At 52.6% G+C, this 15,853-nt stretch overlaps 4 protein-coding genes across 4 annotated transcripts in view; 1 reads left to right on the top strand and 3 right to left on the bottom strand.

Annotated features, from left to right (window-relative positions):
• Positions 1-2,663: 2,663 nt before the first annotated feature.
• LOC148182669 (sperm acrosome-associated protein 9-like) lies at positions 2,664-6,323 on the bottom strand. The gene is made up of 4 exons (XM_088065820.1): positions 6,285-6,323; positions 5,519-5,680; positions 4,465-4,667; positions 2,664-3,906 (listed from the first exon to the last, which is right to left on the bottom strand). Exons 2-4 carry the CDS (start codon positions 5,660-5,662, stop codon positions 3,567-3,569), a joined length of 687 nt encoding a protein of 228 aa, XP_087921946.1. The 5' UTR covers positions 5,663-5,680; positions 6,285-6,323; the 3' UTR covers positions 2,664-3,566.
• Positions 6,324-6,891: 568 nt separating this feature from the next.
• On the bottom strand, positions 6,892-9,423 carry LOC148182670 (sperm acrosome-associated protein 9-like). The gene is made up of 3 exons (XM_088065838.1): positions 9,279-9,423; positions 8,224-8,426; positions 6,892-7,665 (listed from the first exon to the last, which is right to left on the bottom strand). Exons 1-3 carry the CDS (start codon positions 9,420-9,422, stop codon positions 7,383-7,385), a joined length of 630 nt encoding a protein of 209 aa, XP_087921964.1. The 5' UTR covers position 9,423; the 3' UTR covers positions 6,892-7,382.
• A 2,191-nt stretch (positions 9,424-11,614) lies between these two features.
• LOC102111162 (sperm acrosome-associated protein 9) lies at positions 11,615-14,720 on the bottom strand. Its single transcript, XM_088065827.1, has 5 exons — positions 14,586-14,720; positions 13,820-13,981; positions 12,766-12,968; positions 12,069-12,207; positions 11,615-11,971 (listed from the first exon to the last, which is right to left on the bottom strand). The coding sequence occupies exons 2-5, from the start codon at positions 13,961-13,963 to the stop codon at positions 11,885-11,887; spliced, it is 573 nt and encodes a 190-aa protein (XP_087921953.1). The 5' UTR covers positions 13,964-13,981; positions 14,586-14,720; the 3' UTR covers positions 11,615-11,884.
• A 159-nt stretch (positions 14,721-14,879) lies between these two features.
• The window catches only part of AK8 (adenylate kinase 8), a 65,405-nt gene continuing 64,431 nt past the window's right edge, over positions 14,880-15,853 (top strand). Inside the window, exon 1 of the mRNA XM_005527344.3 lies at positions 14,880-14,973. Coding sequence (XP_005527401.2) covers positions 14,881-14,973 — 93 coding nt within the window. The 5' untranslated portion in view covers position 14,880. The remainder of the gene's footprint in view (positions 14,974-15,853) is intronic.

Below are 15,853 nucleotides of genomic sequence, written 5' to 3' on the forward strand. Positions count from 1 at the left end.
GATAGTCACACAGGAGACATTAGGGAAGGAAATACTTCAAATTCAGGAAATTAAAATATCTTTGCTGATTGATCCTGATCTGTTGGAAGTACTTAGCTGCTGGCACAAGGGTGAGTTTTAAAAGTGGTTACAAAATAGGAAATTGCAGGAGTTGAGTCACTTCATCCGTTCGTATTCAGGCGCTCTGCAAAGGAAGCCTGGTTCCATTCTCATGGGCTTTGCTTTCCAGACAGAACTGTTCCAAAGAGTTGACTTAACAATCATCATGATTTTGGTGTCTGTGGGCTTTACTTGGCTGACCCGTTTTTTCCTGAAGGTCTTTTCAGTCCAGTTTTGGGCTGGCTGATCTTTCCTTTCTGACAGATGCTATTCCTGGTTCCTGCAAAGCTGCTCCTGCTTGCTGTGCTCCATGCTCAGTTGACTGAAAGCTCAAATTGGTGCTGCACCACCACCAGGGGAATTCAGGACTCCCAGGAAAACCTCTCCTGTCTCGAGGTGTTTATGATGTGGGGAGCTGAGGAACAGGGTGGTGGTGACAGGGAACAGATGGCTCTTCTGAAATTACAGCTCTGGGGATGGGAGCGAGCAGCCCCAGCTGCCCTGGGCTGTATCCCAGGGGCTGGATACCTGTAACCAGTGTTAAAAAGGCCCTGTAGATTCAGGACTGGGGGACAGAGATGTTGGAACTGTTTAAAAGTTGCTGGTGAGAAGTTTGGACGCTGCTATGAGGTGGCCGCTAGAGGCCCTGCCAAGCCCATCCTGTCGCTCTGCATCAGCTTCCACGGAATCTCTGGGATGCTGAGTTTCCATTCAGCCTTGAATCGTCCCTTCTGGTTTCTTTCCAGAGCCCACCACCATTCCTGACACTTCATCTTAACTCCTGGGGGGCTGAGCTATGTCCTGTCCTCTCGGTGAGTGAGAGGCTGGAATCACAGATTGAACATACAGAATAGTTTATCACACAGTGGTTTATCACAGAATAGTTTGGGTTGGAAGGTACCTTTAAAGCTCATCCAGTCCTATCCCCTGCCATGAGTGGGGACACCTTCAATTACATCAGGTCCCTCAGTTTGACAAAAGCCTGGTTTGTCCCTTAGCTGAATCAAGGGAGCACAGAGGTAATTCATACAAATGCCAGGATTCTGTTGATATCATCAACCCACATCTCTATTTCAGCCTTTGAACAAAAATGCAGCATTTATTTCCAGGACTGACAGATCTGTAGGAAAGTCAGGCTGGTGCCCTGCCTGGTTTCTCAGTGTGTATCTTGCAATTTTATGCTCACTGAGGCTGAAGTAAAACTTTATTGCACTTTTGTGTTTGGCATTTACATCCTGTTTATGTAAATTCTTCAAACAGCTTGATTTGTAGTAGAGGAAAACAATTCTTGCTGTATCTTTTTGTCTTTTGAAGTGTCCATCCACTCTGGAAGAGGAGAACTTGTATGGAAATTAAGTAATTTGTCTGGATGTTTTTATGAGACTTAACTTTGCAGTCTTCCAACAGATTCTGGTCTTGTCATTATCAAACCTCAGACTGCAAGTTTCATGCAGTCATTTTTCTGCTCAGGTCTTAAGATATTGGCTGCATGACACTGAAAGGATAGGGCTAGGCTAGAAATTATTACTAAGATTTGGGAACTGTTTCTTGTGTGTATGAATCTTATTATTAAAATTTGGCAACTTTTTTTGTGTGTATCACCTTGGTCAAGTGCAAAATGACAACTGCACTGGAGTTTTGAGCAGCAGTGGTGGACTGGCTGTGGTAGGACTGGTCTGACAAACCATTTGTGCTGTGCTCATTTCCAGAAGCTGAAAGTGAGCCACAAACTGGAGCTTAATAATAATTCTGGCTTCCTCACAGCCTGTGGGTTTAAATTTAAACCATAGGACAGGGCCAAGAAGGTTGGAAACAAGATCTGGGACTAGCATCTCTTGTGTCCCCACCACTTGTCATCATTCAGTCCTTGCAGCTTGTCCTGAACAGCTTTCCAAGACAGCAATTGTAACAGGACACTTGTCTGCACAACGGGGCAGCTGCCACAATTTGGATTTTTCATCCTGAAGCTGCCTCTGCACCAGGGATCTCAAGTGAAGCCAGAGAGGGTGACAGTGACATTCCACTGGCCGAGGCCCCAGTAGTGCCTGGGAGTTGCTCTGTGACCCTCTGTTACGATTTTGAGTTCACCAAGGTTCAGTTCAGTTGGATCAAATCTCCCTAAAAATAGGGCTCTACTCCAAACTGGGTGGGTGCATTGCAGTGCAAGTGGTTAGGGGAAAGGAGTGCAAAGCAATGTGGGGTTATGTGAGGAATAAAAATGCTCCTGAAAATACTTTCCATCTCATCTGAGCTGTCATTCCTTCCTCTGGCCCTTCCTCTGTATTAATTCTCCCTTCTGTTTTTAGCTGCTTGTTACAAAAAACTGGTGAATTTAAGACAAAAGCTTTCTCACAGAAAACTGGGCCTGGTATGCAAGGGGAAATTGTTTATTCAGGATTGTCTTCAGCAGGAAGCAAAGAGCAGGAGGTAATTTGCTGTGGAAGGGAAAAAGAGCACTCAGACACAGGGAGGACACTTGCTTGGGAAGGGCTGTAGGATCTGACCATGTGCTGACCTCATGCTCCATATTTTGAGCCCAAGGGCCATCATGTCCCCTTAGCTGGGACATCTGGCCTAACCTAATGCTAACCTTGCCTTGAAACAGGGAAAGCACAAGCACTTTAATCTGCAATTTGAACGGGAACCATCTGAACATGATGCTCCCACCACATCCCCATGAATCATATGGCCTGGAAATGGCTTTCATTTGGTAGAGGTCTGAGGAAGACAGGGGTGTTTTCTCCACCTTTGGCTATTGTCAGTACACAAAAACTACGTGCAAAATAAACTCCGTTCTCCTTTACATCTCCAGCTCTGACAGAACAGCAGTCAAGCAGGTGTGAGGGGAGATGTTCTATGGCATGAAGAGCTGCTGGAGGCTGCAGCAGAGCACAGCTGAAGAACACTGGTCTCTGTAGTCAGTGGAAGGTATAGGAGACCCCCTTAGTGTCCTGTAAACAGAGATCCTTTGGTCCAGCTAGCGAAATCATTTCTGTGTGGGTGAGGGAATTTTAGAGAGAAGCGTAAACGTCCAACACCTGTCCGAATTCATAATGCCAGGCCTTTGCTGCTCTGCATCACATCCTTCAGCCAGGCAGCTTCTTCACCCCGTTGGCTGTGCCAGGGAGGGGATGTTCATTAGAGAGAAGGCTGAGAAAATGTCAAATCCTACTTCAAAAAACTTGTCCAAGATTCATTAGAGATTAGAGTCTGAGGAGTCCTGAGTGTTCCCTGCTCCCACGGCAGTGCTGGCCCCGGGGAGCAGCTGGAGCTGCAGCTGCTTCTGTGGGGATATGAGGAGCAGAGTGGAAACAGCAGCAAGGGACAGCCAATGCATCTGTGGCAGGCTGGCAGCAGGGAACTCTTCAGAAAGAGGATTCAGGACAGATCTCTAGTGTTCATTTCATTGTAATTATTCAGCCAGGAGGTTAAAGTTGGTGAGCAGACGATGCAGGAGCTTTGATCCTTTAATAGGCGTGTTTCCCTGGTGGCCTCCAGGGAACCTTTTTTTTTGGACGTTGATTTGCAGCCAGGTATTTCTGAAAATCTTTTTCCTGCAATTGTACAGTATTTTTGTTACTAATGGAGGTCTCAGTTGCAAAATGCCCAGCAGGTGGTGTTTGGGAAGTGGACATCTCCTTCTTGGACGTGGCACATCCATGACTCACAATATACATCACATGCCTCTTCATGTAGGTTATCCACTCCCTCATGGTGTCTATAACGATGGGGATGAGGCTCACCACCCCTCCATAGCGATTCCTTGCTTCTTCCAAGCTCAGGTAGTTCACAACACCGTGGGGGTAGCTGTGGGACAGAGGGAAACGATTGGCAGAGGAGCTGCAGCAGTGCAGCCGTGGGAGCCACCCTCAGACCGCCCATGGAAGAGCAGGATTGCACAGCCAGCCCTTTCCCAAAAACGGAAAAGCACAGCATGAGTCCTGCCAAAAACCACCCTGGCATAGGTCTGGCAGTCTTGGAGAGGACGTAGTGACACCTGCCCTGCAGAAATGAGCTCTGTGCAGAGGAGCAGCAGGAGGAAGGAGCAGGTAACCTGCCCGAGCACTACAGGAGCTCTGGACACACTCCTGCCCTGCCTTGCACCAGAAAAAGGATGGACAAACAAACCAGCACTCTGTTTGTGGATGGACACTGGCAGTGGTTTCCCAACAGCTGGAACAGGAACCTGGCCAGCCCCTTGGACCCTGAGTAAAGGCAGGAAGGTGCTGTGACAGAAGTTTTGGAGAAGCCAGGTGGGAACGTGCAGTGTCAGTCCTCCAGCAGTGACAGCCAAATGCCAGGAGCTGAGCTGAGCTGAGCTGAGCTGAGCTGAGCTGAGCTGAGCTGAGCTGAGGAGGCACCTACGTGGCTCGGATGGCTGTGAGGTCGTTGCTGTCGTTGAGGAGCACTTTACACTTCTCCACAAGGCCGTTGGACACGCTGTCCCCAGGATGCACCGTTCCCAGCTTCTGGCAGAGGTTGCGGAGATCGTTGCAGATGGAGATGAACATGTTGAGGATGCGCCTGTCTGTGGCATTGTAACAGTGGTGGTCCTTGTAGCACTGTACCTGCAGCACAGGGGGAAATATCAGTGTTTCTGCAAACAGCATAATATTACACAACATCTCAGTGGGAAAAAATGGCTCAGTGCAGTGTCTGTCACAATCCTCTTCAATGCGATGAGCAAAGCCCTTCTGTTAGGGAGAGGCACACTTGGAAAAGACAACCAGCTCATTCCGTGTCCTAAAGCTGACAGCAGCCTGGCTTTCACTCTGCCCTTGGCATCCATCTGGGGTTTGTGCCCAACTTCTGCTCTCTCAAATCCACAGTTCTGGTTTGATTTCAATTTTTCTTCCTCCCCCTCTGTCTCCAGGTGGTCTAAGTTTTACTTTTAGGTACACCATGCTATAAAATTTCCAAGACAATTCACTTAGCAGCCCAGAAAGCCCCTTGCCCACTTGGGACTTGCAGCCCTCAATCCATCATCCTCCCTCTGTGACACAGCCATTATTTTTAATAAGCACTATAAAAAGATACAGCAGCACCAATACCAGGGGGAAGAGCCAGGCACGCTGGTTCCTCCAAGTTAAGGATTCCAGATTCCATGTGTGGCTGGGGAATGAGGTTTGGTTTGATTGTTTCCTCGTACCCTGTGTTTCTGGCTGTGCCTCAGCAGTGTTAAACTAAACCAGAAAGTGCTGCTCAGCCATGAGAGTCCTTCTGAGATAACAGCAGGCCCTCCCACAGGTGCTTCTCTCCCCACATCTTCAGTTATACACAAACCTTACTGGAGAGGTTTTGTCCATCTTCCCTTCAGTAAAACCCTTTCTTCATCCCTGAACTGGCCCCAGGTGCACGGCAGCCCCGTGCTGGCCCTGTTCTCACAGGCAGAGAGCATTTTGTGCTGAATAATTTGTACCTGGACGATGGATGACACAGGTCTGAATGAGTCATGGGCTTCCTCCCGGGTGTGTTCCAGTGCTCTGATAAATGAGAACTGCTGCTGCTGGAAGAGCTTGTAGTTCTGCTCGATCTTTCTTAGGGTCTCCACAACCTCATCCATGTTTTCTTATTTCTGGATCTAGGGTGAAAAGGAGAGGAAAGGAAGCTGCTTTACAGAACTTTATAACACAACTTTACCTCTCACTTAAGTTGGAGTTGTGTAGATTAGTGGAAAATTTATATAAAAAAAGACATGTAAAATGCATGAAAAAGAGGAGATTTATTGTGTGGAAGGCTGCAGGCCCAGAGCCCCAAGCAGTCAGTCACTGAGTTGGTAATGATGCTGCAAAAAATGGCAGAGAACCCAGGGGGGAGCGCTGACAATCTGATGCCATAAACCCTGGCGGGCGTGCTGTAAAGATAACGCGGCAATGCATCAACGGCGCGGCTGCGGCGGGCCCGGGGGAGCCGTGGCTCCTCTTAGGGCTGTAAAAGCATCGCCCCAGCGGCTTCCGCCCTCTCCCGTTAACGGAGCCGGCCGGGCACGCAGCGCTCGCTGCCGGGGCCGCGGGCACCCCACCCCTCCCGCCGGGGCTGCTTTGGACCCTGCGGAGAGATCAGAAACTCTCGGGGCGGCCTCGCCCGCAGCCCCGGCCCGCCTGACCCCTCAGCCCGCCGGGAGCCCGCGCCGCGAGCGGGTCTCGCCGCCCCGCTCCCGCCCCGGCGAGCCCTGCGGCTCCTACCGGCCGGTGTGCGGGCGGCGGCGGTGTGGCAGCTCCCCGGGAGGGGCCGGGCTGGCGGGGCGGCCCCGCGGGGCGGGATGAGCGGGCGGACGGCGCTGAGCGCGGGCCCTCCGCCCCGCCGTTGCCGCGGCACCCGCGCCGCCGTCCCCCCGGCACCCGTCGGCGCCCGATGCCGTTTGACCGCTCCCGGCGCGGTTCAGCCGGCGCTGGCCACGCCCCCGTGCGGCGCGAGGCCGCTCCCCGGCGCGCAGCGATGACGCCTCCTTAGCAACGCCTCACGTTGCTAGGGGCAGCCATGGCGGAGGCGCCCATGCAGGACCCAGCTCGGCCCTGGCCGCCGCCCGCGGGCGCCTACGCGGAGGAGCGGGGGCTCTTCCAGCTCCTGCAGGTGAACGGGGACCGCCCGCCAGCCGCTCCGCTGCTCGGGGTGGCCGGCCGGGGACGGGGGAGGCGGGGCGGGGCATCGCTGCGGGCTCCTGTGGAGCCTCACGGGCGCGTGTCCGACTGCCGGAAGTTTGTCCTGTAAACAGGGATTTTGTGGTCCAGCTAACGAAATCATTTCTGTGTCGGTGAGGGGATTTTAGAGAGAAGCGTAAACGTCCAACACCTGTCCGAATTCATAATGCCAGGCCTTTGCTGCTCTGCATCATATCCTTCAGCCAGGCAGCTTCTTCACCCCGCTGGTTGTGCCAGGGAGGGGATGTTCATTAGAGAGAAGGCTGAGAAAATGTCAAATCCTACTTCAAATAAGTTGTCCAAGATTCATGTCTGAGAGATTAGAGTCTGAGGTGTCCTGAGTGTTCCCTGCTCCCACGGCAGTGCTGGCCCCAGGGAGCAGCTGGAGCTGCAGCTGCTTCTGTGGGGATATGAGGAGCAGAGTGGAAACAGCAGCAAGGGACAGCCAATGCATCTGTGGCAGGCTGGCAGCAGGGAACTCTTCAGAAAGAGGATTCAGGATGCATCTCTAATATTAATTTCATTGTATTTAATCAGCCAGGATGTTAATGCTGGTGAGCAGATGATGCAGGAGCTTTGATCCTTTAATAGGCGTGTTAGTTTGGTGGCATCCAAGGAGCTTTATTTTTTCAAACAAGGGCCTTAGTACTTGTACTTCTGGAATTCTCTGTCCTGCAACTGTACAGTATTTTTGTTACTAATGGAGGTGTCAGTTGCAAAGTGCCCAGCAGGTGGGGTGTGGGAATTGGGTGTGTCCTTCTTGGCCGTGGCACATACGCGACTCACTGTAGGCAGTAGGTTTCTCTTCATGTAGGTTATCCACTCCCTCATGGTGTCTATAACGATGGGGATGAGGCTCACCACCCCTCCATAGCGATTCCTTGCTTCTTCCAAACTCAGGTAGTTCACAACACCGTGGGGGTAGCTGTGGGACAGAGGGAAACGATTGGCAGAGGAGCTGCAGCAGTGCAGCCGTGGGAGCCACCCTCAGACCGCCCATGGAAGAGCAGGATTGCACAGCCAGCCCTTTCCCAAAAACGGAAAAGCACAGCATGAGTCCTGCCAAAAACCACCCTGGCATAGGTCTGGCAGTCTTGGAGAGGACGTAGTGACACCTGCCCTGCAGAAATGAGCTCTGTGCAGAGGAGCAGCAGGAGGAAGGAGCAGGTAACCTGCCCGAGCACTACAGGAGCTCCGGACACACTCCTGCCCTGCCTTGCACCAGAAAAAGGATGGACAAACAAACCAGCACTCTGTTTGTGGATGGACACAGGCAGTGGTTTCCCAACAGCCGGAACAGGAACCTGGCCAGCCCCTTGGACCCTGAGTAAAGGCAGGAAGGTGCTGTGACAGAAGTGGTGGTGAAGCCAGGTGGGAACGTGCAGTGTCAGTCCTCCAGCAGTGACAGCCAAATGCCAGGAGCTGAGCTGAGCTGAGCTGAGCTGAGCTGAGCTGAGCTGAGCTGAGCTGAGGAGGCACCTACGTGGCTCGGATGGCTGTGAGGTCGTTGCTGTCGTTGAGGAGCACTTTACACTTCTCCACAAGGCCGTTGGACACGCTGTCCCCAGGATGCACCGTTCCCAGCTTCTGGCAGAGGTTGCGGAGATCGTTGCAGATGGAGATGAACATGTTGAGGATGCGCCTGTCTGTGGCATTGTAACAGTGGTGGTCCTTGTAGCACTGTACCTGCAGCACAGGGGGAAATATCAGTGTTTCTGCAAACAGCATAATATTACACAACATCTCAGTGGGAAAAAATGGCTCAGTGCAGTGTCTGTCACAATCCTCTTCAATGCGATGAGCACAGCCCTTCTGTTAGGGAGAGGCACACTTGGAAAAGACAACCAGCTCATTCCGTGTCCTAAAGCTGACAGCAGCCTGGCTTTCACTCTGCCCTTGGCATCCATCTGGGGTTTGTGCCCAACTTCTGCTCTCTCAAATCCACAGTTCTGGTTTGATTTCAATTTTTCTTCCTCCCCCTCTGTCTCCAGGTGGTCTAAGTTTTACTTTTAGGTACACCATGCTATAAAATTTCCAAGACAATTCACTTATCAGCCCAGAAAAGCCCCTTGCCCACTTGGGACTTGCAGCCCTCAATCCATCATCCTCCCTCTGTGACACAGCCATTATTTTTAATAAGCACTATAAAAAGATACAGCAGCACCAATACCAGGGGGAAGAGCCAGGCACGCTGGTTCCTCCAAGTTAAGGATTCCAGATTCCATGTGTGGCTGGGGAATGAGGTTTGGTTTGATTGTTTCCTCGTACCCTGTGTTTCTGGCTGTGCCTCAGCAGTGTTAAACTAAACCAGAAAGTGCTGCTCAGCCATGAGAGTCCTTCTGAGATAACAGCAGGCCCTCCCACAGGTGCTTCTCTCCCCACATCTTCAGTTATACACAAACCTTACTGGAGAGGTTTTGTCCATCTTCCCTTCAGTAAAACCCTTTCTTCATCCCTGAACTGGCCCCAGGTGCACGGCAGCCCCGTGCTGGCCCTGTTCTCACAGGCAGGGAGCACTTTGTGCTGAATAATTTGTACCTGGACGATGGATGACACAGGTCTGAATAAGTCGTGGGCTTCCTCCCGGGTGTGTTCCAGTGCTCTGATAAATGAGAACTGCTGCTGCTGGAAGAGCTTGTAGTTCTGCTCGATCTTTCTTAGGGTCTCCACAACCTCATCCATGTTTTCTTATTTCTGGATCTAGGGTGAAAAGGAGAGAAAGGAAGCTGCTTTTTGGAAAGTACACAATTTTACATCTCACCTAAGCTGGAGTTTTGTAGGTTAGTGGAAAACTTAGGTTATGAATAATAATGTAGTCACTGCCTTTCGCTTATATTGGCTTTTGCCAATTATTTTAACGTAGTATATTTTGTAATCATTTTTAAATGCTTTTGATAGTGTATAATTTGTCAGCCTTTTATGGTTAATACCCTAATCCCTGTGTAGATTATATATTTTAATGTGATAAATATATTATAGGTTAGGCTCTCACAAAATATTAAAATGCAGAGTATTACTGTGCATTATAGCATTAACTGTTGCAGAAGTTAATGCTTTTAATTTCTAACATTGTGTACCACAGTGCTATGAATAACTAAGATAATTTTCTGAAATAGCTAATGTTGATTTAATGTACTTGTACTATCTTACAGATATCTTTTCTGTATGACAAGAAAACCTAGAAAAGAACCAGGTAAATGAACATCGAAAGAAAGAATGCAAGGACAATATTACCACTGTTCATTTGGCTATCAATAATGGTCAATAATAGAAAGGGTGGGCTTGTGTGGAAATAAAATACTTGAATTGAAAGTGCAGTATGGCATGTACCTTAAGATGGGTCAAGTGTAGAACCAAGCGAAAAGAATTCCCAGAACATGTAAACTCAAAGGAATGTTTGAATACGTGTAATCCTCATGACTATTCATTTGACCAATGTAATGAAAAATAATATAAGAAAATTGTTTGAAGTTAACAGACATGGCTCTGGCAGTTGCCAAGCAACCAACGCCGTTATTAATTTGTCCCTTTCATCCTTGAGTAAACTTCGAAAATTTTAAAAAAAGAGACTCGTTTCAACCGCTTTATAAAAAAAAGAAAAAAAAAAAAAAAAGAAAAAAAGAAAAAGTAAAACTCAGGAAAAAGAGGAGATTTATTGTGTGGAAGGCTGCAGGCCCAGAGCCCCAAGCAGTCAGTCACTGAGTTGGTAATGATGCTGCAAAAAATGGCAGAGAACCCAGGGGGGAGCGCTGACAATCTGATGCCATAAACCCTGGCGGGCGTGCTGTAAAGATAACGCGGCAATGCATCAACGGCGCGGCTGCGGCGGGCCCGGGGGAGCCGTGGCTCCTCTTAGGGCTGTAAAAGCATCGCCCCAGCGGCTTCCGCCCTCTCCCGTTAACGGAGCCGGCCGGGCACGCAGCGCCCGCTGCCGGGGCCGCGGGCACCCCACCCCTCCCGCCGGGGCTGCTTTGGACCCTGCGGAGAGATCAGAAACTCTCGGGGCGGCCTCGCCCGCAGCCCCGGCCCGCCTGACCCCTCAGCCTGCCGGGGGCCCCCGCCGCGGGCGGGTCTCGCCGCCCCGCCCCCCGCCCGGCGAGCCCTGCGGCCCCCCCCGGCCGGGGTGGGGGCGGCGGCGGTGTGGCAGCCCCCCGGGAGGGGCGGGGCGGGCGGGGCGGCCGCTCTGGGCGGGATGAGCGGGCGGACGGCGCTGAGCGCGGGCCCTCAGCCCCGCCGTTGCCGCGGCAACCGCGCCGCCGTCTCCCCGGCAACCGTCGGCGCCCGATGACGTTTGACCGTTCCCGGCGCGGTTCAGCCGGCGCTGGCCACGCCCCCGTGCGGCGCGAGGCCGCTCCCCGGCGCGCAGCGATGACGCCTCCTTAGCAACGCCTCACGTTGCTAGGGGCAGCCATGGCGGAGGCGCCCATGCAGGACTCAGCCCGGCCCTGGCCGCCGCCCGCGGGCGCCTACGCGGAGGAGCGGGGGCTCTTCCAGCTCCTGCAGGTGAACGGGGACCGCCCGCCAGCCGCTCCGCTGCTCGGGGTGGCCGGCCGGGGACGGGGGAGGCGGGGCGGGGCATCGCTGCGGGCTCCTGTGGAGCCTCACGGGCGCGTGTCCGACTGCCGGAAGTTTGTCCTGTAAACAGGGATTTTGTGGTCCAGCTAACGAAATCATTTCTGTGTCGGTGAGGGGATTTTAGAGAGAAGCGTAAACGTCCAACACCTGTCCGAATTCATAATGCCAGGCCTTTGCTGCTCTGCATCACATCCTTCAGCCAGGCAGCTTCTTCACCCCGCTGGCTGTGCCAGGGAGGGGATGTTCATTAGAGAGAAGGCTGAGAAAATGTCAAATCCTACTTCAAATAAGTTGTCCAAGATTCATGTCTGAGAGATTAGAGTCTGAGGAGTCCTGAGTGTTCCCTGCTCCCACGGCAGTGCTGGCCCCAGGGAGCAGCTGGAGCTGCAGCTGTGTCTGTGGGGATATGAGGAGCAGAGTGGAAACAGCAGCAAGGGACAGCCAATGCATCTGTGGCAGGATGACGGCGGGGAAATGGACTCTAGAGATCTGTCCAGTGTTCATTTCACTGTATTTAATCAGCTATTAGGTTAAAGTTGGTGAGCAGACGATGCAGGAGCTTTGATCCTTTAATAGGTATTTTTGCCTGGTGGCACCCAAGGGGCTTTATTTTTCAAACGTGGGTCTTCATACTTGCACTTCTTGCATTCTCTTTCCTGCAATTATACAGTATTTTTGTTACTAATGGAATCTGAGCTGCAAAGTGCCCAGCAGGTGGGGTGTGGGAATTGGATGTGTCCTTCTTGGACTCACATTAGGCAGGAGGTGGCTCTTCATGTAGGTTATCCACTCCCTCATGGTGTCTATAACGATGGGGATGAGGCTCACCACCCCTCCATAGCGATTCCTTGCTTCTTCCCAGCTCAGGTAGTTCACAACACCGTGGGGGTAGCTGTGGGACAGAGGGAAACGATTGGCAGAGGAGCTGCAGCAGTGCAGCCGTGGGAGCCACCCTCAGACCGCCCATGGAAGAGCAGGATTGCACAGCCAGCCCTTTCCCAAAAACGGAAAAGCACAGCATGAGTCCTGCCAAAAACCACCCTGGCATAGGTCTGGCAGTCTTGGAGAGGACGTAGTGACACCTGCCCTGCAGAAATGAGCTCTGTGCAGAGGAGCAGCAGGAGGAAGGAGCAGGTAACCTGCCCGAGCACTACAGGAGCTCCGGACACACTCCTGCCCTGCCTTGCACCAGAAAAAGGATGGACAAACAAACCAGCACTCTGTTTGTGGATGGACACTGGCAGTGGTTTCCCAACAGCTGGAACAGGAACCTGGCCAGCCCCTTGGACCCTGAGTAAAGGCAGGAAGGTGCTGTGACAGAAGTGGTGGTGAAGCCAGGTGGGAACGTGCAGTGTCAGTCCTCCAGCAGTGACAGCCAAATGCCAGGAGCTGAGCTGAGCTGAGCTGAGCTGAGCTGAGCTGAGCTGAGCTGAGCTGAGGAGGCACCTACGTGGCTCGGATGGCTGTGAGGTCGTTGCTGTCGTTGAGGAGCACTTTACACTTCTCCACAAGGCCGTTGGACACGCTGTCCCCAGGATGCACCGTTCCCAGCTTCTGGCAGAGGTTGCGGAGATCGTTGCAGATGGAGATGAACATGTTGAGGATGCGCCTGTCTGTGGCATTGTAACAGTGGTGGTCCTTGTAGCACTGTACCTGCAGCACAGGGGGAAATATCAGTGTTTCTGCAAACAGCATAATATTACACAACATCTCAGTGGGAAAAAATGGCTCAGTGCAGTGTCTGTCACAATCCTCTTCAATGCGATGAGCAAAGCCCTTCTGTTAGGGAGAGGCACACTTGGAAAAGACAACCAGCTCATTCCGTGTCCTAAAGCTGACAGCAGCCTGGCTTTCACTCTGCCCTTGGCATCCATCTGGGGTTTGTGCCCAACTTCTGCTCTCTCAAATCCACAGTTCTGGTTTGATTTCAATTTTTCTTCCTCCCCCTCTGTCTCCAGGTGGTCTAAGTTTTACTTTTAGGTACACCATGCTATAAAATTTCCAAGACAATTCACTTATCGGCCCAGAAAACCCCTTGCCCACTTGGGACTTGCAGCCCTCAATCCATCATCCTCCCTCTGTGACACAGCCATTATTTTTAATAAGCACTATAAAAAGATACAGCAGCACCAATACCAGGGGGAAGAGCCAGGCACGCTGGTTCCTCCAAGTTAAGGATTCCAGATTCCATGTGTGGCTGGGGAATGAGGTTTGGTTTGATTGTTTCCTCGTACCCTGTGTTTCTGGCTGTGCCTCAGCAGTGTTAAACTAAACCAGAAAGTGCTGCTCAGCCATGAGAGTCCTTCTGAGATAACAGCAGGCCCTCCCACAGGTGCTTCTCTCCCCACATCTTCAGTTATACACAAACCTTACTGGAGAGGTTTTGTCCATCTTCCCTTCAGTAAAACCCTTTCTTCATCCCTGAACTGGCCCCAGGTGCACGGCAGCCCCGTGCTGGCCCTGTTCTCACAGGCAGGGAGCACTTTGTGCTGAATAATTTGTACCTGGACGATGGATGACACAGGTCTGAATGAGTCATGGGCTTCCTCCCGGGTGTGTTCCAGTGCTCTGATAAATGAGAACTGCTGCTGCTGGAAGAGCTTGTAGTTCTGCTCGATCTTTCTTAGGGTCTCCACAACCTCATCCATGTTTTCTTATTTCTGGATCTAGGGTGAAAAGGAGAGGAAAGGAAGCTGCTTTACAGAACTTTATAACACAACTTTACCTCTCACTTAAGTTGGAGTTGTGTAGATTAGTGGAAAATTTATATAAAAAAAGACATGTAAAATGCATGAAAAAGAGGAGATTTATTGTGTGGAAGGCTGCAGGCCCAGAGCCCCAAGCAGTCAGTCACTGAGTTGGTAATGATGCTGCAAAAAATGGCAGAGAACCCAGGGGGGAGCGCTGACAATCTGATGCCATAAACCCTGGCGGGCGTGCTGTAAAGATAACGCGGCAATGCATCAACGGCGCGGCTGCGGCGGGCCCGGGGGTGCCGTGGTTCCTCTTAGGGCTGTAAAAGCATCGCCCCAGCGGCTTTCGCCCTCTCCCCTTAACGGTGCCGGCCGGGCACGCAGCGCCCGCCGCCGGGGCCGCGGGCACCCCACCCCTCCCGCCGGGGCTGCTTTGGACCCTGCGGAGAGATCAGAAACTCTCGGGGCGGCCTCGCCCGCAGCCCCGGCCCGCCTGACCCCTCAGCCCGCCGGGAGCCCGCGCCGCGAGCGGGTCTCGCCGCCCCGCTCCCGCCCCGGCGAGCCCTGCGGCTCCTACCGGCCGGTGTGCGGGCGGCGGCGGTGTGGCAGCTCCCCGGGAGGGGCCGGGCTGGCGGGGCGGCCGCTCTGGGCGGGATGAGCGGGCGGACGGCGCTGAGCGCGGGCCCTCAGCCCCGCCGTTGCCGCGGCAACCGCGCCGCCGTCTCCCCGGCAACCGTCGGCGCCCGATGACGTTTGACCGCTCCCGGCGCGGTTCAGCCGGCGCTGGCCACGCCCCCGTGCGGCGCGAGGCCGCTCCCCGGCGCGCAGCGATGACGCCTCCTTAGCAACGCCTCACGTTGCTAGGGGCAGCCATGGCGGAGGCGCCCATGCAGGACCCAGCTCGGCCCTGGCCGCCGCCCGCGGGCGCCTACGCGGAGGAGCGGGGGCTCTTCCAGCTCCTGCAGGTGAACGGGGACCGCCCGCCAGCCGCTCCGCTGCTCGGGGTGGCCGGCCGGGGACGGGGGAGGCGGGGCGGGGCATCGCTGCGGGCTCCTGTGGAGCCTCACGGGCGCGTGTCCGACTGCGGGAAGCGGCCGTGGGCTCTCTCTATGAATTATTTTAATTGACAGTTGTTGGTCCTCAGACGTTTCATCCGATTTCCGGAATAAAGTTGTAGCCCGTCGACAGAAGGTGTGGGTGAAATGCGAGGCAGAACGAGGAGGGGCAAAGGGGGAGGAGGAAATAGAACGAGGTAGGACCGTGGCGAGAAGATCGCGGTGAAGGTTTTGCCGTGCTTGAGCTGGGGCTGTCACCCGATCCTGATCGTCCCTCGGTTAAAACCCTTCTCTCTGCGTTCCTGCTGTGGCTGATATGGGACGCGTTAAAAATAAAGGTTTAAGAGTGCACTTGTGGCGTGTTTGTGATTTCGGTACTTGGTATCACTGCTTTAGAGAAGGGTGGGTTTTTTTCTGTAAGTTTGGGAAAAGCCATTGTGTCGTCCATGGGGAGATTTGTGTGAAGGACTAAATATCCTGGTGCTGTTCTGTTAAGAGGACTTGCTGGAGAGCTTTCACCCATGTGCTGCTCTTAACTCTGTTAAAAAGTCATTTTCACTTGCTCAGAGCTCACTGAAATGCACACGCATGTTTGTTTCTTTTCCTATTTTTTTTTCTTTTGTGCAATATTTTTTTTTCTGTTTATTATGATTGGTGTGGTATAATATTTTTGATTTTTTTTTAATAAAATACTGGGTTTTGCAAGTCACAAGTTGTTGAATGCAGCTGCAGGGACTCATGTTACATAAAATGTTTTTGGGATTTACTCAGGGTTGTGCTTTCATGCTTC

This window comes from Pseudopodoces humilis, chromosome 22 (assembly GCF_049639895.1).
Source record: "Pseudopodoces humilis isolate 2021_Gansu_Grassland_sample_001 chromosome 22, ASM4963989v1, whole genome shotgun sequence".
Lineage (NCBI taxonomy): Eukaryota > Metazoa > Chordata > Aves > Passeriformes > Paridae > Pseudopodoces > Pseudopodoces humilis.

Bases quoted from the DNA above. Each gene is read 5' to 3' on its own strand.
- LOC102111162 (XM_088065827.1), bottom strand. From the start codon at position 13,963: ATGGATGAGGTTGTGGAGACCCTAAGAAAGATCGAGCAGAACTACAAG. The intron at 12,969-13,819 runs GTACAAATTATT...CCTGTGCTGCAG, and splicing joins CTGTGTCATCCATCGTCCAG to GTACAGTGCTACAAGGACCA. The intron at 11,972-12,068 runs GTGAGTCCAAGA...GTATAATTGCAG, and splicing joins AGAGCCACCTCCTGCCTAAT to GAAAGAGAATGCAAGAAGTG.
- LOC148182669 (XM_088065820.1), bottom strand. From the start codon at position 5,662: ATGGATGAGGTTGTGGAGACCCTAAGAAAGATCGAGCAGAACTACAAG. The intron at 4,668-5,518 runs GTACAAATTATT...CCTGTGCTGCAG, and splicing joins CTGTGTCATCCATCGTCCAG to GTACAGTGCTACAAGGACCA. The intron at 3,907-4,464 runs GTAGGTGCCTCC...TCTGTCCCACAG, and splicing joins CTCACAGCCATCCGAGCCAC to CTACCCCCACGGTGTTGTGA.
- LOC148182670 (XM_088065838.1), bottom strand. From the start codon at position 9,422: ATGGATGAGGTTGTGGAGACCCTAAGAAAGATCGAGCAGAACTACAAG. The intron at 8,427-9,278 runs GTACAAATTATT...CCTGTGCTGCAG, and splicing joins CTGTGTCATCCATCGTCCAG to GTACAGTGCTACAAGGACCA. The intron at 7,666-8,223 runs GTAGGTGCCTCC...TCTGTCCCACAG, and splicing joins CTCACAGCCATCCGAGCCAC to CTACCCCCACGGTGTTGTGA.